The sequence below is a fragment of the Geotrypetes seraphini genome, chromosome 9 (genome assembly GCF_902459505.1).
Source record: "Geotrypetes seraphini chromosome 9, aGeoSer1.1, whole genome shotgun sequence".
NCBI classification, from domain to species: Eukaryota; Metazoa; Chordata; class Amphibia; order Gymnophiona; family Dermophiidae; genus Geotrypetes; species Geotrypetes seraphini.
Genome location: NC_047092.1, coordinates 67,502,809 through 67,526,917, shown reverse-complemented (window position 1 = coordinate 67,526,917; position 24,109 = coordinate 67,502,809). Strand labels below are relative to the sequence as shown.

The following is a 24,109-nucleotide window of genomic DNA, read 5'->3' as shown; positions in this document are numbered from 1 at the left end:
CAGGATGGTCATGGGGCTCAAGGATCTCACGTATGAAGAAAGACTAAAGAAGTTGCGGCTGTACTCACTTGAGGAAAGAAGAGAACGGGGAGATATGATTGAAACATATAAGTACATCACGGGACGCATCGAGTCAGAAGATGATATCTTCTGGCTCATGGGACCCTCAACCACCAGAGGGCATCCGCTGAAAATCAGGGGAGGGAAGTTTCATGGCGATCCCAGGAAGTACTTCTTCACCGAAAGAGTGGTGGATCATTGGAACAGACTCCCATCCCAGGTGATAAAGGCCAGCAGCGTAACGGATTTTAAGAAAAAATGGGATACTCACGTGGTATCTTTAAGGGAGTAAATTCAGGGGGGGGGATACTTGGAATGGGCAGACTTGGTGGGCTATGGCCCTTTTCTGCCGCTTTTTCTATGTTTCTATGTGATCGAAAAGTAGATCGCGAAGGCAACGCGAGACGATTGCAGAGCCCATCCTGGGCTCCATGATCTCGCGTTGCCTTCGTGATTTACCAGGCCAATCAGCCTTACTCTCCCCGACGTCAATTCTGGCGTCAAAGAGGAAGTTCCGGGCCTGCCAATTGCTGCCTGGCTGGCCCGAAACTTCCTCTCCAATGTCAGAATTGATGTCAGGGAGAGGAATGCTGATCGGCCCAACACTTGGGAAGCAGGGAGAGCTTGGGGCGGTGGCGGCTTGGGGGCCTGTTCCCCAATGGTGGCGACAGTGGCTTGGGGGATGGCAGGGAGAAAGAAAGCGGGGCAGGCGGGAGACAGAAAGAAAGAAAGGGGAGACAGAAAGAAGGGAAATGGAAAGAAAGAAAGGGGGACAGGGAGACAAAGAAAGAAGGGGGCAGGGAGACAGAAAGAAAGAAGGGGGGCAGGGAGAAAGAAAGGGGAGTGGGCAGGGAGAGAGGAAGAAAAAGTTGGGGGAGAGAATGAGGTCTGGAGGAGAGGAAGCATACAGTAGACTGAAAGAAGGGAAGAAATATTGGATGCACTGTCAGAAGACGAAAGTGCAACTAGAGACTCACGAAATTACCAGACAACAAAAGTAGGAAAAATGATTTTATTTTCAATTTAGTGATCAAAATGTGTCCATTTTGAGAATTTATATCTGCTGTCTATAATTTGCACTATGGCCCCCTTTTACTAAATCGCAATAGTGGTTTTTAGTGTAGGAAGCCTATGAGCGTCGAGAGCAGCACAGGGAATTCAGCGTAGCTCCCTGCGCTAAAAACTGCTATCACAGTTTAGTAAAAAGGGAGGGGGGTATATGTGTCTATTTTTGTATAGTTGTTACTGAGGTTACATTGCATAGAGTCATCTGTCTTGACCTCTTTGAAAAAAAAAAACGGAATATAAATGATAATTAACATTTTCTTTGCGTACAGTGTGCTTTGTGTTTTTTTAATTTTTTTTATTTTATTGCTGGTAGATCATTTTGACTTGGTCATTTTAAAAGTAGCTTGCAAGCCCAAAAAGTGTGGGCACCCCTGATCTAGATACACTATATCAACCGGCTCACCTTTATCCACATGTTTATTCACACCTTCAAAGAAGTCAAGCAAATTTATGAGGCAAGATTTCCCTCGGCTGAACCCATGCTGACTCCATCTCATTAAATCATGTTTGTCTGCGTGTTCCACAATTTTATTTTTTATAATTGTTTCTATCATTTTGCCCGGCACTGAAGTGTGTAATTTCCTGGATCTCCCCGGAGCCCTTTTTAAAAATTGGCATAATGTTGGCCATCCTCCAATTTTCAGGTACTACAGATGATTTTATCACTAACAGCAGAACAGCAATTTCATGTTTGAGTTCTTTTAGTATCCTGGGATGTATACCATCCGATCCTGGCGATTTATCACTTTTTAACTTGTCGATTTGGTTCAGCACATCTTCCAGATTCACCAAGATTTCTTTCAGTTCCTCCGCATCACCCTTGAAAACCATTTCCAGTTCAGGTAGATCTCTTACATCTTCTTCCCTAAAGATCGAAGCAAAGAATTCATTCAGTCTTTCCACTATGGCCTTATCCTCCCTGAGCACTCCTTTTTGCTCCTTGATCATCCAACAATCTCACAGATTCCCTCAAAGGTTTTTTGCTTCTGATGTACCTAAAAGAATTGCTATGAGTTTTTGCCTCTTTTGCAAGTTTCTTTTCATATTCGTTCTTAGCTGTCTTTATAAATGGGGTCTGACTGGCAGCCTGAAGATCACCTTTGCAGAAGCATTTCTAGCATTGAGGCAGTGAGTTTCTCATCCAGCTACTGTGAGAGAGCTGAGGCAGGCTACAACACAGACCTTCAGACAGGTCACAGTGAGTAAAGGATGTCAGCCTGTAAGATGAATAGGGGGAGGTTGGAAAAGTAGGGTTTTAAGTGTTTTCTGCATGTTCTACTGTGTTTTCCCCTCCCTCCTGAAAATCCTAAAATCATTGTTTTTTTGCTTTTGGAAAGTGTGAAAAAAATCACGATTTTGGCACAAATTTCATTATACCATCTTGGAATTTTTGTGATTTTCTTTCTTTTTTTTTATTCTTAAAGCTCCCTGCTTCTCTAAAACTGCACATTTTGTCTAGAAACTTGTTGGTATAGAGTCATTGAGTTCTCATGTAGATTTTTGCCAGGATTGTGTAAATTTAGCACTTTTAGAGCATCCTTGTGCCACTTGGTGCAGCTGGGGGAGGCAGCAGCAGATGACTAAACTCTCAGCTAGTCTGGTGGGGCGGCCTTTGCTTTTGGGGCTTGGCACAGCTGTTAGTTCCATCCACCTGGTTGTGGACCCTCCGCATCCTGAGAAACGCAAATTTAAGTCATCCAAGGGTGACTTTACGCCCCAGGAGCTGGACACTTTTTCAGATTTTATGAAATTTTTATGGACTGAGTTTCATATCAGGCATTCTCCCTCTGTACAGTCTCAATTCACTTCCGTGGCGGACTGACCCAGCAGCAGCAATTCTTATATTCTTTTGTTCTTTGTGGCACCATTCTTATGGGCTTGTCCTCACCTCAGCCTGCCGCTGCTTTGGTGCTACCTGACCCTGATCTGTGGGGACCCTGATGCACATATCATGCTTGCTGACCCCTTATTCGCAGGTGCAGCACTTCCAGGGCGGGAGATTAGGGACTGTGTGCTGGATCTGTGGATCCTTCTGGGGTTTTGGATCCTGGGGATGATTCCACAGTCCTGTGCTTTACTGGACCTTATTTCTGAATCTTTGCAGGAGCTGAATTTGGTCACTCATCCAGCTCCTTCCTCCTGGCTTTGTGGTATGTGCTTGCAGTCTGCTATATTTCCCTGGCACCCTGATATGAGCATTCTGGTTTCAGAGCAGTTTGACTCTCTGGAAGGTGCTCTCAAAATTACTAGAGCCATGTCACGCTTGTATCCTCTGGCACAGGAGTGTCATCAGCTTTTGGGTCAGCCTAGGGTGGATTCTTTGGTTGCACATGTGACTAAACGCACCTCTACCCAGTCAAGATGGTGTGGTGTTGAAGGATATGCAGGACTGCCGTGTGGGATGTGGTCCTTTGAAAACTTTGATGCAGCTGCTGTAAGCATCAAAGCTGCTTTGGCAATGTCCTTTGTTGCATACCTCTCTCTCTCTTGACTGCACACACTGGAGAGTAAGGTGGTGGTTACTCCTCCTCAATTTCTTTTGGCTGGGACAGATTATATTGCTGACACATTGTATGACCTTATATGAGTTTTGGCAAAGGTGTTAGCGTACTCCATCTCCGCTCACAGGATGCTCTGGATCAGACAATAGGCTGGTGATTCCACTTCCAAGGCTACTTTGCCAAGACTGCCCTTTAAATGGCAGTTATTGTTTGGCAAAGGTCTGGATGACCTTATGGATTCTGTGATGAACCATCACCCTAAGACTGCCTGATAGCAGACCCAGGACCTCTAGAGGTTCTGATTGCTCTGTTTTTCATGGTTCATAGCCACGTTGCAGAGATTTTCACAGGGCTCCCGACGGCAGTATGCTGGCTACAGGCGTTCTCAGCCTTCCACCTCTCGTTCTGTGCCCTCTGCGAAAAAGGCACAATGATGCCAGGTCGACGGATGCCCCTCTTTGGATAGGGGGCTGACTCTCAGCATTTCTTCATGCCTGGATTTGCATTACGTCCAACCATAGAAACATAGAAGATGACGGCAGAAAAGGGCTACAGCCCATCAAGTCTGCCCACTCTGCTTACCCACCCCCTGTGGGTCTTGGACATTATTTGGTAGGGCTACAAACTTGAATTTGCCCAGCCTCTGACAGATTGGTTTGTGGTCTTTCCTACAGATCACCTGGACAAAGTGCTCAAGGTTCAAGCCACCGTTCAGCGCTTGATGGATAGTCAGGCTATAGAGTCGGTGTCACCCGACCTCTGGAGCTGAGGCAGACATTTTATCGTGCCAAAGGAAAGGCTGAAAATTGGAGGCTTATTCTGGATCTTCAGGACATGAATGCTGCTCTCAATGTTCCATGCTTTCGCATGAAAACTTTGCATTTGGTCATTGCAGCAGTGGCACCAGGAGAGTTTCTTGCCTCTCTGGATCTCACAGAGGTGTTCTGTCACATTCCTGTTTTTCCATCCCACAACAAATTTTTGCGGTTTCATGTTCTGGAACAGCATTACCAATTCTTGGCTATGCCTTTTGGGCTTGCAACAGTGCCTCAGACTTTCACCAAGGTGATGGTGGTTGTGGCAGCTTACCTGCGGAGAATAGGTCTCTAGGTTCACCCTTACTTAGACGACTGGTTAATCAGAGCTCCCTCGTTGTCCGAGGGATGGCACTTGGTAGAGCAAGTGCTCCAGATGCTGGAGGACCTGGGTTGAATTGTCAACTTCAGAAAGAGCAATCTGATGCCCATGCAGTCGCTGGAATATCTGGGAGTCCTAGTCGACACAGTTGTGGGCTGTGTCTGTCTACCAGAAGCCTGAAGGCTGAAACTATGTGCCTAGACTTCTTCCTTTCTAGAGCAGCCAGCTCCTTCAGCATGGGACTATCTTCAAGTTCTGGATGTTCTTTGGGCGAGAACACACGTGTTCTCTTCAGCATGCTTTGCTGTCTCACTGGACTTCCTTGGACTCTGGAAGCTCGAGCAAGCATGGACTGGTGGCTTCTCCTGCAATCGCTCCACAGGGGCATACTGCTAGATATTGCCTCCTGGATTGTGGTGATACAGATGCCAGCCTTCAGGGCTGGGGAGCCCACTGCAATTATTGTCCTGTTCAGGGGTGTTGGACGCCCTCTCAGCGGAAATGGTCAATCAACCAGCTGGAGCTCAGAGCGATTGCGGAAGACTCTGGAGGGCCAAGCGGTCAGGGTCTTATCTGACAATATGGCAACAGTAGCCTATGTCAATCGCCAGGGAGAGACCAAAAACACTCCTCTGGCTCAGGAAGCCTACCTTTTTATTATTTGGGTGGAAAGTCACCTCCTAGCACTTAACAGCAGCACATGTAGCAGGAGTCGATAATGTTCAGGCAGATTTCCTCAGCAGACAGACTCTGGATCCAAGTGAGTGGACTATGTCCTCAGTGGTATTCCGAACCATAGTGCGATGATGTGGTCGGTCATGTTTCAACCTCATGGCCATGGTAAGAAAAAAGAAATTGGATCATTAAGCGAGTGGCTCAACACTCTGGTGCAATCATGGCCTCAAGAGATTCTCCTGTATGTTTTTCCTCCTTGGTCGATGATAGGCCTGGCCATTTGGCGGATCAAGGTCCATCTGGGCTGCGTCATTCTGATGGCTCCTGATTGGCCTTCGGCTGAGCACCCATCCGGACCTACTCACGCAGGGTCCGATCTCCATGGAGGATCCAAGTCACTTTGCTCTTAAGGCATGGCTCTTGAGTGAGCGGCTTTAGAACACAAGGGTTATTCTGATGTGGTTACCACTCTTCTTAAGTCTAAGAAGTCATCCACAGTTTCTGCTTGTGCTAAGGTGTGGAAGGCCTTCCAAAATTGGTGCGCCCAGGGTCAGGTGGACCCTTATTCAGCTCTGATATCTCTGATTCTCACCTTTCTTCAGGCTGGCCTGGATAAAGACCTCACTGTGGCATCTCTTAGGGTTCAGGTGGCCAGGCTTTCTTGTTTTAGATCCCGGGATTGTCGGTCCTCGTTTCCATCTCATTCTGATGTTGCTAGATATATGAAGGGGGCTTTTCATGTTAGACTGCCGGTTAAACAACTGTTCCTTTCCTGGGACCTTAATCTGGTGCTGTCTAGCCTTACCAAGGCTCTTTTTGAGCCACTTAGAGAGGCTTCCCTTTTGGATTTGACACTCAAGACCTGTTTTCTAGTTGCCATTACTTCAGCACGATGTGCAGAGAACCATTTCTCCGCATCTTGGAGACTGCATACAATTCTCTCCTTGCCAAAGGTAGTTTCGGTTTTCCATGTTAATCAGGAAGTGTGTTTGCCTGCCTTTCAGCCTACTGGTTCCAGGACACAAGATAATAATAATAATAATAATAACTTTATTCTTATATACCGCCAACAATCTTGCGACTTCTAGGCGGTTTATAGTGAGGTGAAACTGTACAGTCAGCGAATTACAGAGTATAACAGTGACCATCTGATATTAACAACATTAATAATAACAACAGTTTATATACTGCCGGACCGGGAAGTTCCGTGCTATTTACAATGAGTTAGAAAAGTTTCATTAATTGATTGGGACATTCATAGTTTAGAGATTAGAGGTTAACAGTTTGCAAGATCAGATATGGGTGGAATTACGAAGGGGGCTATTGTCCTTGTTCGTTACCTATGTAATTCAAGAACAGGTATGTTTTTAGGTGTCTCCTAAATTCGCTATAGTTGTTTGAGTGTGTGATTAGTTTTCCTAGGTCTTTGCCCCATAAGGCTGCTTGGTACGATAAAAGTTGTTGATGATGTCTCTTATATCTGCATCCTCTAGCCGGTGGGGAAACAAATTTCAGGTGTGTGCTTCTCTCATGTCTGTTAGTTGAGAATGAGAAGAGGTCTATTATATATTTAGGGGCTAGACCTGATAATACCTTAAAGCAGAGACATCCTAGCTTGAACTTCGTGCGAGCCTCCATTAGCATGCTAGTGCAGGAGTCGGTAGGAAGGGGTTATGTGATCGGACTTCTTCAACCCGAAGATCAACCGATGGATCAGAAACTGGTTGGAGGGTAGAAAACACAGGGTAGGAGTGAAGGGTCACTACTCCGACTGGAGGAGGGTCACGAGTGGTGTCCCGCAGGGCTCGGTGCTCGGGCCGCTGCTATTTAATATCTTCATAAATGATCTAGAAACAGGAACGAAGTGCGAGATAATAAAATTTGCAGACGACACCAAACTATTTAATGGAGCTCGGACTACAGAGGACTGCGAAAAGTTGCAAAGGGACTTGAACAAATTAGAAGAATGGGCGGCGAAATGGCAGATGAAGTTCAACATTGAAAAATGTAAAGTATTACATGTGGGGAGCAGAAACTCGAGGTACAACTATACAATGGGAGGGATGTTATTGAATAAGAGTACCCAGGAAAGGGACTTGGGGGTAATGGTGGACATGACAATGAAGCCGTCGGCACAGTGTGCAGCAGCCGCTAAGAGAGCGAATAGAATGCTTGGTATAATCAAAAAGGGTATTACAGCCAGAACGAAAGAAGTTATCCTGCCATTGTATCGGGCGATGGTGCGCCCGCATTTGGAGTACTGCGTCCAATATTGGTCGCCGTATCTTAAGAAGGATATGGCGTTAGTCGAGAGGGTTCAAAGGAGAGCAACACGTCTGATAATAGGTATGGAAAACCTGACATATTCTGAGAGATTGGAGAAGCTGGGTCTCTTTTCCCTGGAGAAGAGGAGACTTAGAGGGGATATGATAGAGACTTACAAGATCATGAAGGGCATAGAGAGAGTAGAGAGGGACAGATTCTTTGAACTTTCGAAAAATAAGAGAACAAGAGGGCATTCGGAAAAGTTGAAAGGGGACAGATTCAAAACGAATGCTAGGAAGTTCTTCTTTACCCAACTTGTGGTGGACACCTGGAATGCGCTTCCAGAGGACGTTATAAGGCAGAGTACGGTACTGGGGTTCAAGAAAGGATTGGACAAATTCCTACTGGAAATGGGGATAGAGGGGTATAGATAGAGGATTACTGCACAGGTCCTGGACTTGTTGGGCCGCCGCGTGAGCGGACTGCTGGGCACGATGGACCTCGGGTCTGACCCAGCAGAGGCATTTCTTATGTTCTTATGTTCAACCTGACTTCTGCAAGATCACCTGTTGAAGAAACTGGATATGCGCAGAGTGCTTCTGCGTTATCTTGAGGCCATTAACGAGTTTCACCTCTCTGTTTGTGATGTTTCATTTGCTTAAGCAGGGCGCTCCCGCTTCCAAGGCCACGATTTCCAGATGGATCCATAGGGCCATTTGGTCAGCCTACATTCTTTCTGGGAAACAGTCCCCTGTTTCCATCAAGCCTCATTATACTAGGAATGCGGCTTCTTCATGGGTTGAAGCTCGAACTGTCTCCTCTGAAGAGATTTGTAGCAACGTGGTCTTCACACTTTTGCAAAGTTTAACAGAGTAGATGTGGCAGCAAGACAGGACTCTGCCTTTGGGTCCTTGGTATTAAGGGTTGGAGCAGCAAGCCTTCCCTAGCTTTTTGGGGACTGCTTTTGTATGTTCCATCTGTCAAGAATGTCTCACCTATTGCACCTGGTAAGCTCTTTCTCAGTAGATAGGTGAAACATTCTAGACTCCCATCCAGCCGAGGAAGGAGAGAGGCAGCTAGCAGAGGGAGAAAAGCAAAGGGGAAAGTCAGCAGAGAAAGAGAGCTAGGGGAGGCGGCGAGAATTAGCTCCGCCCACCCTGTCATCCACCGGGCTCCGACTCATAAGGGGAGGAGCCAATGGCATTCGGCAGGCTCGGGCAAACGAGCAGGAGAAGCAGGGAGCCGAGGAAGGAGAGAAGCGGCTAGCAGAGGGAGAAAAGCAAAGGGGAAAGTCAGCAGAGAGGAGCAGAGGGCAGAGAGAGAGCTAGGGGAGGCAGCGAGAGTTAGCTCTGCCCACCTCCTGACGTCATCCACTGGGCTCTGACTCATAAGGGGAGGAGTCAATGGCGCTCAGCTGTTCGGTGCGCAATGAAGGCGAGCGTTAAAGGCGCTCGCCTTAGCGAGAGCATCTTTGCGATGGGCCTTGAGAAGGGACGAACCACCGCTAAAGGAGAAGCAGAATGAGACCAAAGCAGGTACAGAGGGCACACAACCGACACAGAGGAGAAGCAGAAGGAGACCAAAGCAGGTACAGAGGGCACACTACTGACACGGAGGAGAAGCAGAAGGAGACTGAAGCAGGTACAGAGGGCACACAACTTACACAGAGGACAGCCAGCAGACGCAGAAGACATCCACATCAGACCGGCAAGCAGATAGAAGTGGAAGCAGCAGACAGAAGCAGGAAGTTGAGCTACCCAGTTTTCTGTACCGTCTGCCATATGTATGACTACCTCCCCTCTGGGAGGAGGTCTTACATATGCACTCGATGCGGAGAACTGGAGAATCTGAAGAAGCAAGCCAGACTCCATACTGGAACTCGAGGCACTTCAAGTAATGGAGGAGGAAGGCAGAGATGCGTAGACATAGAGATGCAGAGAACTCCAAGCGGTGGAGGAGGAAGATAGAGATGCAGAGAACATCGAGACAGAGAACACCATCGAGGAAGAATTCTGAGAGCTGGAGAAGTTCATAGAGGAGGCGTACAGGGAGGCCGTGGAAAATCACCAGCAACAGTGGAACTGCCGAGACTCATCTGCAGAGAGTGTGGACCATCCGACGGACAACCACCACAAAAGAATAGGTGACACAGCAGCGAGAACGAAGGACACAGACCTATAGCTGGAGAAATGGACGTACACCAGGGACACGGACCTGCGGCTGGAGAATCAAGAGAAGATAGAGAGGACAGCAATCGTTGTGGGAGACTTCATCATTAGACAAGTCGACAGCCACATAGCGGGAGGAAGACTGGATCGGCTGGTGACCTACCTATCCAGAGCCAAGGTAGAAGACATATTGAGCCGCATCGACAGCGTGGAAGAAGAAGATACGGCAGTGGTGATCCATGTGGGGACGAACAACGTGAGCAACAGGAACTACAACAGGGAAGTACTGAAGGACCAGTTCTGGATGCTAGGAAGGAAGCCGAAGACCAGAACACAGAGGATAGCATTCTTGGAGATCCTGCCGGTACCCAGGGCCAACAAGAAGAGGCAGATGAAGCTGCAAGCAGTCAATGTGTGGATGCGGCGCAGGTATGAGGAATAAGGATTCCACTTCGTGCGCAACTGGACAACGTTCTGGGGGAAGAGCAAGCTATTCAGGAAGGACGGACTCTACCTCAGCAGAGACGGAACGAGGCTACTTGCAAGCAACATCAAGAGAGAAGTTGAGAAGTTTTTCAACTAGAAAGAAGGGGAAAACTGACAGTCGACCAAGAGAGAGAGTCGATGGTTTGGTAACCGGTATACCCGGAGGATACCGTGCAGGATGATAGAGGGGAGGACTCACCAGAGGATACCATGCAGGAAGATAGAGGGAAAGACTCGCCAGAGGATGCCGTGCAGGAAGATAGAGGAGAGGATTCACTGGATCACAGGCAAGACAGACCGAAAGAGACACAAGAGGGAAGGAAATGCAAGAAAAGAACAGGCAGAAAACTCGAGTGTATGTACATGAACGCAAGGAGCCTAAGGAATAAGATGGGTGAATTAGAAACTATGGCACAAAAAATAACGTGAACATCATCGGCATCATGGAAACATTGTGGACTGAGGAAACCGTCTGGGACACTATGCTACTGGGATACAAACTATACCTCAGAGATAGAGTGGCTCAAAAAAGTGAGGGCGTTGCCATATACGTCAAAGAGGGAATCTGCTGACGGATAAGTTAGAGTCTCTATGGGTCAAAATTCCAGGAACAAATGGAAATAAAGATTGGCATCTACTACCGACCCCCAGAGCAGTCAGAAGAAATTGATGGAGATGTGATGGACGAGATTAAGTGCAACTGCAAGGGAGGCAACACAGTTATCATGGGTGACTTCAACTATCTGGGGATAGACTGGAATCTAGGCACCTCTGGCTGCGCTAGGGAGACCAAGTTCCTGGATACTGTAGGCAACTGCTTCATGGAACAGCTTGTAAAAGAAAATACAAGAGGAAATGCAATTCTGGACTTAATTCTAAATAGACTGTGAAGACCAGCACAAGATGTAGAAGTAGAAGGGACACTGGGAGGCAGCGATCACAATATGATCCACTTCGATCTGGATGCAGGGGAGAAACATCAGTCCAGAACAAAGGCCACAGTGCTGAACTTCCAAAAAGGAAATTACGAAGGGATGAGACTCATGGTAGGGAAGAAGAAGAGGGATAAGCACTGTAAAAACGCTAGAATAAGCTTGGTCCCTTTTTAAGGACACAGTCACCGAGGCGCAAAATCTATATATACCGCGTATCAACAAAGAATCCAAGAGGAAAAAGAACAAAGGACCAGCGTGGCTCACTGTAGAGGTGAAGGAAGCAATCAGAGACAAGAAAACTTCATTTAAGGAATGGAAAAGGTCAAAAACAGACAAAAACTGGAATAAGCACTAACAGCATCAACGCAGGTGCCACAAGGCGATAAAAGGGGCTAAAAGAGACTACGAGGAAAAAATAGCTAAGCAGGCGAAAAACTTCAAGCCGTCCTTTCGATATATTAAGGGGAAACGACCCGCAAAGGAGGCTGTGGGACCTCTGGATGACTATGGCATAAAGGGAGTGCTAAAGGAGGACAAAGTAATCGCAGACAAACTGAACACATTTTTTTGTGTCTGTATTTACCAAAGAGGATCTACACAGCATACCGAAACCCATCAGGCTATATGGAGGAAACGAAGATGGGAAACTGATAGGGTTGACGGTCAGTCTAGAAGAGGTATGCAGGCAGATTGATAGGCTTAAGAGTGATAAATCCAGGGACCGGATGGCATCCATCCGAGGGTCATCAAGGAACTGAAAGGGACTATAGCCAAACTGCTTCAACTAATAGCCAATCTGTCGATCAAATCAGGAAAGATTCCAGAAGACTGGAAAGTGGCGAATGTTACGCCGATCTTCAAAAAAGATTCAAGGGGAGATCTGGGAAACTACAGACCGGTGAGTCTGACCTCGGTACCGGGAAAGATGGTAGAGGGCGCTGATAAAGGACCGCTTTATTGATCACTTTGATGAACACAGTTTAATGAGGACCAGCCAGCACGGTTTCAGCAAAGGCAGATCTTGCCTGGCAAACTTGCTGCACTTCTTTGAGGGAGTAAACCGACGGATAGACAAGGGTGACCCGGTCAACATTGTATATCGTGATTTTCAGAAGGCGTTCAATAAGGTTCCGCATAGTGCTGCCTGATTCAGGAAAAAAAAATTCGATTCGATTCAGCCTATTGAATCGATTTTCCAGTTTGATTCAATTTGATTCGATTTTCCTTCCCAATTTGGTGTTTTTTTTCCAAACATTCTGGTGGGTTTATTTTATAGCCTCTTTTCCTTTGCCCTCTCCTAATCACACTGGTCCTGTGGTGTAAACAAAACAAACAAAAATACTTTTCCTCTCTCTGTTAAATCCTAGCTCACGTTCGCGGTCTAACACCAGCTCTAGAAGGATACACATTTAAAATCTGACACATTGTAATCACAAAACAGAAAATAAAATTATTTTTCCTACCTTTTGTTGTCTGGTCATTTTTCCTCAGAAGTCATCATGCCGCTGTATCGTGCGATGGTGCGCCCGCATCTGGAGTACTGTGTCCAATATTGGTCACCGTACCTTAAGAAGGACATGGCGATACTTGAGAGGGTTCAAAGAAGAGCGACAAGAATGATAAAAGGTATGGAAAACCTTTCATACGCAGACAAGTTAGAAAGGCTGGAGCTCTTCTCCCTGGAGAAGCGGAGACTCAGAGGAAACATGATAGAGACTTACAAGATCATGAAGGGCATAGAGAAGGTGGAGAAGGACAGATTCTTCAGCCTATTGGGAACCACAAGAATAAGGGGACACTCGGAGAAATTGAAAGGGGACAGGTTTAGAACCAATGCTAGGAAATTCTTTTTCACTCAAGAGGGTGGTGGGCACCTGCAATGCGCTTCCGGAGGTTGTGATAGGACAGAGTACATTATGGGGTTTCAAAGAAGGATTGGATAAATTCCTGAAGGATTCGGGGACTGAGGTAGACATAGGATTATGAAAGGGTATAGATAGAAGGATAAAGGGGATTGAAGGGTTTTAGACAAAGGATCACCTTACAGGTCATGGACCTGATGGGCCGCCGCGGGAGCGGACTGCTGGGCGCGATGGACCTCTGGTCTGACCCAGTGGAGGCAACTTCTTATGTTCTTATGTTGGTCCCATGATGGTCTGGTTGTCTTCTGATCAGGCTCTTATTCTTTCTCTGTGCTAACCATCCATCTTCCATCTCTGTCCTTCCCTTCTGTTTCCCTTTCCACCACCCGAGGTCTGGCATCTTTCCTTTTGTTCATCTCCATCCCCCCGCAGCTGCAGCAATGGACCCTACCATCGCCAGATCCACCATCTCTCCATTTCTCAACTACCCTTTCATCCAGCATCTCTCTTCTGTATCCCTGTCCCTATGCTCCCTCCATGCCCAGCATCTTATCTCTCCCCATATCCAGCTTCTTCTTTCTCCTTTACCTCCTATATCCACTTCCCCAGGTACAGGCTTTCTCCTACTATCTCTCCTGCCATCCTGCATCCTAACCATCTACTTTGGAGCAGTATCTGTCCCTCTTGTACCCTTCCCCTTGTGGTCTTACATTTCTCTCTCCCTCTCCCTATCTCCATTAGTCCAGCACCTCTCCTCTCCTTTCCTCCCCCTCTTTTTGGTTTGGTCTCTCTCTTCCCTTCACTTCACCCCAGGTCTGGCATCTCCCCTCCCCTCTCTTACTCCTTCCTCCTCCCTCTGTACAGGTCTGTCTCCCCACTGTGAAGGCACTCTTCCTCCTGCTTCCTCTGCACAGGCCTGCTTCCTCTGCACAGGCCTGCCTCCAGCACTGGTCGCCGTACATGAAGAAAGACACGGTACTACTCGAAGGGGTCCAGAAAAGAGCGACTAAAATGGTTAAGGGGCTGGAGGAGTTGCCATACAGTGAAAGATTAGAGAAACTGGGCCTCTTCTCCCTTGAAGAGAGGAGACATGATCAAAACATTCAAAATACTGAATGGAATAGACTTAGTAGATAAAGACAGACTCTTCACACTCTCCAAGGTAGGGAGAATGAGAGGGCACTCTCTAAAGTTGAAAGGGGATAGATTCCATACAACGTAAGGAAGTTCTTCTTCACACAGAGAGTGGTGGAGAGCTGGAACGCTCTTCCGAGTCTGTTGTAGGGGGAAAACACCCTCCAGGGTTTCAAGACCAAGCTGGACAAGTTCCTGCTAAACTGGGATTTACACAGGTGAGGCTGGACTCATTTTAGAACACTGGTCTTTGACCCGGGGGCTGCCGCGTGAGCGGACTGCTGGGCACGATGGACCACTGGACTGACCCAGCAGTGGCATTTCTTATTTTCAGTCCTTCCTGTGCCTGTCTACTCTTTCTGTTTGTTTATGCTTCTCCAAGCTGATTCTTGGATGCCTGTCAGCCCTTGGGGGCTGGGAAGAGTACTGCATATTTGTTTCCGTTTTCTATGGGAGTAGTTTCTGAGTAGAGAATGACACGGTGACAAAATTCATCACCGTTCCCGTCCCTGCGGATAACCGTGGGAAACCATCTTCATGTTATTCTTTAAGGAGAGAGGGAAGAATCAGAGTATGAATGGCCACAACCAATGACCCTCAAGCTTTGCTTTGAAGAATGCTTGAGTAGAACAACCTGAGGTTGAAATAGACACTAAAAAATGACATGGGATTATTTCCCGCGGTTATCTGTGGGAACGGTGATGAATTTTGTCACCGTGTCATTCTCTATTTCTGAGCTCCTTTGATGCCTTTGTTGCCGAGTTAACATTAACATAGAAACATAGAGTATGACAGCAGAAAATGGCCATCGGCCCAACAAGTCTGCCCACTCAAAGAACCCTCCCCCTAAAAGAACCCTCCCCTTAAGCATTTCCCCGGAATGTACCCACATGCTTATCCCATCGTCTCTTGAAGTCGAGCACATTGTTGGCCTCGGCAACCTGACGTGGAAGACCATTCCAACAATCAACCACCCTTTCGGTGAAGAAGTACTTCCTGATGTCGCCATGAAGTCTCCCACCCTTGAGTTTGAGCAGATGCCCTCTTGTTGCCGTGGGACCTGTAAGGAAAAAGATATCTTCCTCCATCTCAGCATGGCCTGTAATATATTTGAACGTCTCTATCATGTCTCCCCTCTCTCTACATTCTTCGAGAGAATATAACTGCAGCCTGCTTAGACGTTCTTCATATGGGAGTTCCTTGAGTCCTGAGCCATCTTAGTGGCCATTCGCTGAACCGACTCCATCCTCTTGACATCCTTCTGATAATGCGGCCTCCAAAACTGAACACAGTACTCCAGATGAGGTCTCACCATGGACCTGTACAATGGCATTATAACTTCAGACTTTCGGCTGACAAAACTTCTTTGGATGCAACCCAGCATTTGTCTAGCTTTGGTTGAAGCTTTCTCCACTTGATTGGTAGTCTTTATATCTTCACTAATGATTACAACCAGGTCCCGTTCTGCGACAGTTCTTGTTAAGGTTTCATCTTTCAGGGTGTATGTTCTGCAAGGGTTACTGCTACCTTACACTTTTTGGCATTAAATCTCAGTTGCCAAGTACTAGACCATTTTTCCTGTAAAAGTAGGTCTGCCTCATATTGTTGAGCACGGTTGCACTGTCCACTATGTTGCATAGCTTAGCGTCATCGGCAAATAATGTAATTTGACCTTGAAGTCCCTGGGGCAGGTCTTGTTCAAAGATATTAAACAGTATTGGACCCAAGTATTGGACCCAAGACCGAGCCCTGCGGCACTCCGACGTTTCTGAGGGAGTACCATTTACCATCACCCTCTGAAGTCTACCACTGAGCCAGTCTTTAACCCATGGTTTGGCGGTTTATAAAAATAAACTACTATTATTATTATTATTCCTAGTCCCATTGCATTCATTTTGTTCAATAACCTACAGTGTGGGACACTATCAAAGGCTTTCCTGAAATCCAAATACACCACATCCAGGGACTCTCCCCTATCCAGTTGTTTCGTTACCCAGTCAAAGAAGCTTATCAGATTGGATTGACAAGACCTTCCCTTTGTAAAACCATGCTGGTGGGAATCCCTCAGCCTTTCGTCATCCAGAATCATTTCCAATCTGTTTTTAATCAACGTCTCCATAAGTTTACACACTATTAATGTTTCCAAGTTTATTATATATTTGATTAATCGCTTATATCAACTTCTAAGCGATGAACAAAAGATAAAAATATTGCGTTACAATAATCAAAGCAAAACAAATTATATAAATATGACTGACAAGACAAAATTAATTGATACAGAAGGAAGGGGGAGGTGAGACTCACCGGTCTGTAATTTTCAGCCTCTGACCTGCATCCCTTTTTGTGGAGCGGAATGAAATTAACAGTCTTCCAATCCAAGGGAACTTTTCCGTTTTTTAGGGAAAGATTGAAAAGTGCAGCTAACGGTTCTTCCAGGACATCTCTCAATTCCCAAAGTACCCTGAGGTGTAGATTATCCGGTCCCATGGCTTTGTTCACTTTTAGCCTCGATAGCTCATGGTAGACGCTGCTTGCGGTAAATTCGAAATCCCGAAACGGGTCCTCCGAGCACTCCCTTGTTTGTAGCTGCTGTCCAGATCTCGGCGCCTCACAGGTAAAGACCAAGCAGAAGTAGCCATTGAGTAGTTCTGCTTTATCTGTGTCTGAGTCTACATAGTTACCATCAGGTTTCCTGAGGCGCACAATCCTGTCTGTGTTCTTTTTTCTGTCACTAACATACCTGAAAAATGATTTGTCCCCTTTTTTAACATGCTTAGCTATTTTTTCTTCCATCTGGAGTTTGGCATCTCTGACTGCTGTTTTAACAGTTCTAGATTTCACAAGATAGGCTTCTTTAGTTTCTGGTCGTTGTGATTGTTTGTAGGATACAAATGCTCTTTTCTTCTGCTTTTACTAGTTCCGAGATCTCTGCGGAGAACCACTGGGGTCTATTATTTCTCCTTCGTTTACTCATGGTTTTTATGTAGAGGTTGGTTGCTTCCTGCAGGGTAGATTTCAGAGCCGACCACAGTACCTCCACATTGTCCGTCGTGTCCTGATTTTGCAGCGCCTCATAGACAAAATCTCCCATGCTCTAGAAGTTAGCTCCCTTAAAGTTAAGGACCTTTGTCAATGTATTTGACCTAGTGACTCCCTTCCTGAGATGAAATCGACCATTGGAGGCCAAAACATCTCCTACAGAAACCTCTGTGACACTGTCTCCATTGGTGAGTAAAAGGTCCAGAATCGCCTGAACTCTGGTGGGCTCCAATACCATCTGTTTGAGGCATGCTCCCTGTATGGAGGCTAGGAGCCTTCTGCCGCCACTGGTTGTAGCGTTAAGTTTGTTCCAGTCTACATCAGGCATATTGAAGTCTCCCAATAGCACAGTGTCTCCACGCAGAGTGATGGTCTCTATGTCTTCGATTAATCTTTTGTCTATATCAGCGGTCTCAAACACACGGGCCGCGGGCCGCATGTGGCTCTCCAGGTTTTATTTGCGGCCCGCAGTCTGGACACGATCAACAGCATTTCTCTTCCCCTTCTTTTGGAGCAGCAGCGTGTGTGGCCGGCTCGTTCCGTTCAAAGCCGCGGGTTGGCGGCTCCTCACGCTATCCACTCCTGCATCGGAAGCCTCTCTGACGTCACAACATCGGAGAGGCTTCAGACTCAGGCGCGGATCTCGCAAGGAGCTGCCACCCGTGGCTTTGAACGGAACGAGCCGGCCAGACACGCTGCTGCTCCACAAGGAAGAGAACGGAAGGGGAGGGGAAAGAGAAATGCTTCTGCTACATAAGAAAGGGGGACCCTAGGGAAATGCTGCTGCTGCTGTACAGGGAAAGGGAGAGGGAGGGAAAGAGGAAGAGAAATGCCTCTCCTGCACAGGAAAGGGGGAAGGGAAATGCTGCTTCTGTTGCTGCTGCACCCAATTGGGGAAAGAGGGAAGGAAGGAGAAGGGAGAGGAGAGGAACAAGAGAAGAAGCCAAGTTCATGGGAGGGAGGGAAGGAAAGGAGATATCAGACCATGGAGGGGAGGGAGAGATGCCAGGGCATGGGGGAAGGGAAGGAGACAGATGCCAGACCAGGGGAAAGGAAAGAAGGAGGGAGGGAGAGAAAGGAAGGAAAGAGATGCCAGACCATGGAAATAGGACGGAAGAAGAGAGAGATAGGAAGGGAAGGTAAGACATGGAAACGTAGATTTTGAAAAGAAAGCAGAAAAATTGAACATTAAGTTAATGCCAAAGATGGATGCAAGGCAGAAAGTGAAGATGGAGAGAAAAACAGTCAAAGGACAAGAAGGCCCTGGAAACATAGTTGAAAGCACAGAAAAATAAAGTCACCAGACAACAAAGGTATGGAAAATGATTTTATTTTCAATATAGTGATTGAAATGTGCCAGTTTTGAGAAAGAAAAGATATTAAACTTTAAATATGAGGGCTACAGAAAAAATAGAGTACTTGGAGGGCCGCAGAAAAAATAGTTAATGTCTTATTAAAGAAATGACAATTTTGCACGAGGTAAAACTCTTTATAGTTTATATATTTTTCCTTTTAACTGTTAAAGGAAAGTTTTATAAACTATAAAGAGTTTTACCTTATGCAAAATTGTCATTTCTTTAATAAGACATTAACTATTTTTTCTGCGGCCCTCCAAGTACCTACAAATCCAAAATGTGGCCCCGCAAAGGGTTTGAGACCACTGGTCTATATTGTCTTGTTGTCTTGGAGGTCTGTACACAACACCAAGATACAGGCATTTGTCATTGCCCCTGGCAAGGTTCACCCAGAAGGATTCCCCCGTATACTTGACGTCTATTACCCTGGTAACTTTGATGTCCTCTCTGATGTATATGGTTCCTTCTTTTCATACAGCTCACTGGGAACCCATCACACTTCAACTATTTCCAACATTGCTTACACAAAACGCAAGCTCTCTCATTAACACTCACATGGTATCTTTCTCTGACCGAGTAGACACTTTCACTTTATCTGTACTAGTGTCAGTTATCATGGAAGCTTCCAGAAAACCTTCCACACAGTACTGCTACAAATTTAAATGGATTCACTTCACCATTTGGTGTGACCATTTGTTAGATCCTATCACTTGTCCTCTACTGTTCGTCCTGGACTACCTTCTTCACCTCCCCAGTTCTGGTCTAAAACAACTTTAGTACAAGTTCATCTCAGCACAATCAGTGCATTTCACTCTCCATTGGATCACACCAAGCCTCCTACCATTTCCTGAGACCTTAATGTCATCCTATCTATATTGAAGTTTCCTTTTGAACTACTCAACTCCCTCACTAAACATCTCACTTGGAAAGTGGTCTTCATCATAGCCTTCACATCTGCACTCTGGATCAATGAGCTTCACTGTATACAAGATTCTATCATGAAAGGGTTGTACTCCGCACTCATCCAGAGTTCCTCTTAAAAGTTGTCTCTGAATTCCACATCAATCAGTCCATGGTCTACCTGTCTTTGCAAGGCCATATTCTCACCTTCTGAAGCATCTCTTCACATCTTGGACAGTAAACGTGCTTTTGCTTAATATTTGGATCGCATGAAGCTTCACAGAGGTGTACCACTCAACTATTTGTGTCATTTAATCCTAACAGACTAGGAGTTCCTATCACCAAGAGAACCATCTCTGTTTGGCTTGCGGACTGTATCTCCTTTGCATATACTCGGGCTGGGATAATGCTAGAAGGCCCTGTCATTGCTCATAAGGTTTGAACTATGGCGACTTCAGTAGCCCATTTTTGCTCTACAACCATTGAGGACATTTGTAAAGCAGCCACTTGGTCCTCAGTTTATACCTTCATTTCTGTTTGGAGCACCATTCCAGATGGGCTAGTCAATTTTGGACAAGCAGTTTTACAAAATTTATTCTCTCCTTAAATGCCAGCTCTTCCTCCAATCCTTTCAATTCTCCATGTGCATGTTTGTTAACTATAACCCTCTTCCTAGAGGCATGATCCTGGCAGCTTAGGAGCCCAATATGTGAGAAAATATGCAAATTACTTATCTTCGGAGAAAGTGGTGTTACTCACCTGTAGCAGATGTTCTCAAGGACAGCAGATAGATATTCTCACAATCTGACCACCTCCCCTAGTTGGCTTCTTTGGTTTCTTACTGACCTGCAGCTCCCTCATGCTGATGTTGGGCAGTAAGGCACCAGTACATGTGTGGTATGGGCAGTGCTAAAAAATGTAACGTGACTATACTTTTTCATTGTCCGTACCAGGTTCTGTGGATGAAATCACCCCCATGTGTGAGAATATATACTTGCTATCCTTGGCGAACACCTGCTACAAGTGAGTAATTTTGTTTTATACCTGCAGAAATGGTATAAAATTAGTATGCATACAACTATTTGTGCTGATGAAAGTATACTTCCTTTCATGTGGTCTGTGTGTAATTTGGGCAGATTTGCAATGCACACATACTGTATTTTATAAAATATGCCTGTAGAAGTTAGTGTAACAAGGGTGGTGCGGTCCACTCCAAGTGTGCAAGCAATGTGGGTATGGGGGTGTAGATGGAGTGGTTTCAGGGCCGCGGTATGCATGTGTGTTGCTGTTGGCTATGCTGGCTCCAGCCCCTCTGATGTCAATTTCCTATTCCAGGGCAGGGAACTGGCAGAGCTGACGACTGTGCATATGCAGACTTCTGCCATGGGACCACTCCACACATACCTGCCCCCACTGCCTGGAGGAGAGAGAGTGCTCCAGCTGAAGGAGGAGGTGTTCTACCTCGGCTGGCCGCCAAGTGAGATATGTCATTGCTGTTTACACTGAGAATTTCCATGATTCTACAGTCACGTCTTTATACTGTAGATCTTTAGTATGATTGATTGAATCAAGTCACTCTCGAGCCCCCCAGTTTGTCTATTAATTACCATATTTTTCGCTCATTAAGACGCATCTGACCATAAGACGCACCTACATGTAGAGGAGGAAAAATCAAGAAAAAAAATTATTCTGAACCAAATGGTATACCCTGTCTCACCGCCCTACCCTGTACCCTGTCTCCCCTCTGGTGGTCTAGTGGTAGGCCAGGACAGGGTACAGGGCAGGTCTGGTGGTAGGCATCCCCCCCAGTACCTTTTTTAAAATTCTAGTGGTTCAGTGCTGTATCAGCAGGAGCTTTCCGTGCTCCTGCCCCTCCCTTGCTGGACGGCTGCATCCTCATCTCTTGCGGCACAAAAGGCAGGCGCAAGCTTTTCGCGCTTCTGCCTGGTAACGCTTCGCTCCCTGAATGGCTGCTGTCAGTTTTCGCAACCAGGCAGGAGCACGAAAAGCTCTACCGCTCTGCAGCAAGAGATGAAGAGGCAGCTGCCAGCGAAGGAGGGGCAGGAGCACGGAAAGATCCTGCCGATACAGTGGACCACCAGAATTGTTTTTTAAAAAGTACTGGGGGGGAAGGGTATTCACTCCATAAGATGCACCTACATTTCCACTCACATTTGTGTGTGTGTGTGTGTGTGTGTGTGTGGAGGGGGGGGGGGGGGAGTGCGTCTTATGGAGCAAAAAATACAGTACATAAACTTCAGCAGAAACATTCAGCTATACAGCCTTGATTCTGTAATTGGAGATGAGGTAGCTGTCTATTCTAACACTTAAGAGTACAGTATAGTTAGAAGCTCCTGCTGTGAATGACATCTGCCTCACCACCTTTCTTTGAAGAGGGCAGCAGGGTTGCATAGTCTTCAGTAGACCAAAAAGTAACAATTTCTGGTTTGCTTTAGGATGAATAAAACCTGGCTACTTTTGCACAATTATCTGTAGCTGTTTCAGCACCGCTGCTTTATTCTCTAATGGCTCTAGCATAAAATAAGAGAAATACTGTATATACTTAAATATAAACAGAGATTTTTGGGCCCAGAAATGGGGGTCTCGGTTTATATTTGGGTCAGCGCTGATCTGCCCCCCCTTCCCAAACCTGTTTTCAGGCCTCTGCTGGGCCTGCCATGAGACCTGGTGGTCCAGTGGTGGCCAGGACAGGAGGGATCCCTACCGCCTCCTGTTCCAGCCCAGCTCTAATTATTTTTATTTCGTTCCCGCCTTCTCTGCATACGTTAAGTATCTCTGGTGGTCCAGCGGTGGCTGGGATAGAAGGGATCCCTCCAGCATCCTATCTCAGCCCATTTCTAATTATTTTTATCTCCTTCCTGCCTTCCCCGCGTACCTTAAGTATCCCTGGTGATCCAGTGGTGAATCTCAGCTGGAGCGACATTCCTTCGCTCCTGCCAGTGCAGAACCGCTAGCTAATTGGCTGCTGCGAGTTCTCATGTGACCATGAGAACTCGAGGCAGCGGCTCTGCACAGGCAGGAGCGACCTTCCTTCGCTGTCCCTCCTACCCTGGCCACCGCTTGACCATCAGGTCTCAAGGCAGTCCCGATATAGACCTGCAAGGCATTGGGAGGGAGTGGGAAAGGATACAGAACCAGGGAGGGAGGAGGGCTGGGTGTAGAGACTGGCAGGGGAGTGAGGGGGCTAGATGCAGAGCCTGCCAGAGCAGTGAACAAGGGGGAACAGGATGTAGAATCAGGCAAGGCACTGCACTTGAATATTAAACTCCCCCGGTTTATATTTGAGTCAACCTATTTCCCTCTTATTTTTTGGGAAAAAAAGGTTGCCTTGATTTATATTCGAGTCGGTTTATATTCCAGTATATACGTTAAGTAAAAGGCTGCTTCATGTAGAATACACTCAAGATTTCTTTCAGAACCTAGAAATCCTCTAAAATAACCTCCTTTTATAGCAGAATACTTTTGCTACAGTCATCCTTATCTTATTAAGAATTATCTTCATGGAGAAGCAGTCTCTGACAGTGCCCACACTGTAAAGCTTTTTCAGCTTAGTATTTATTATAAGCTTTTTAGTTTTTTCATCAAAAGTGCTCACCAGTTTTGTCTGTTGCTATCATGCGAGACCAGTTCAGTTTATATCTTTCTGTGGAGGCGGTTGGATACATGTCACTAGAGTTTCCTTGAGACATACATTTTGCCACTAAATATTTTTGTAAGTTTCTTGTGTAGTCCTGTCGCTGTCTTGAGTACTTTTTCTCAATAATTTCTTAGGCTTTTTGCTATTTTTTTAAATGAAATTCTGTTTTGTTTATTTTGTCTAATTATAATAAAGCATTCAAGGCAATATAGAACAACATATAGTCAAAATTTATACTGTATTTCTTATCCCTACAATTATATTTCCCTATACCAGCACACCTATATCTCCCTCCTGAGACCAAACTCAATCCATGAAATTACATGTTCAAGGTCACACTTGCTCTGTGAGGTAATAAATCTTAAAAATCTGTGAGGTAATAAATCTTAAAAATTGCCATTGTGCTATCTTTGCTCTGATTTTTCTCTATCTCCATCAGATCATGGAGTCCCAATCACTACTGCATAATTGATGGATTAAGGGCTTACTTAACCAGTTGGTTAAAATAATTGTATATTTCCTTTTCATCCTGCCAGAGCAATGGGTTCTTTCCCCTAGTAGGAATGCAGGCCTTCAGGGATGGTGCAGGCAGGCAGGCCTTCAGAGGTGGGGACAGGCCTACAGGGGGAACAGTGCAGGTCTTCAGGAGGGGGCTAGGCCTTCAGGGGGGACAGGCCTTTGGGGGAGGGGGGCCCTGGTGTAGAAGTACACTGAGGGAGGGAGGGAAGAGGGGTTCAAAGAGACGTGGATATGCCAGACTGGGGGGAGAAATAATGGGTCTAAAAACAGAGGAGAGGGTGGACAATGGAATTTAGGGAGGGAAGGAAGGAGCAGAAAGGGAGAGAAGTTGGACACAAGGGATGGTG

The 24,109-nt window shown here is 46.2% G+C and overlaps 1 protein-coding gene across 5 annotated transcripts in view; it reads left to right on the top strand.

Moving 5' to 3' along the window:
• Window positions 1-24,109, top strand: part of SCAF11 (SR-related CTD associated factor 11) — a 543,954-nt gene that overhangs the window by 131,601 nt on the left and 388,244 nt on the right. The window contains exon 3 of one of the 5 annotated variants that reach the window (XM_033958787.1): window positions 20,921-21,062. The exons of 3 other annotated variants lie outside the window; for them this stretch is intronic. In XM_033958787.1, coding sequence (XP_033814678.1) covers window positions 20,921-21,062 — 142 coding nt within the window. Of the gene's footprint in view, window positions 1-20,538; window positions 20,609-20,920; window positions 21,063-24,109 lie in introns of all 5 variants that reach the window. One more of the 5 variants, XM_033958788.1, reaches the window with a different exon arrangement.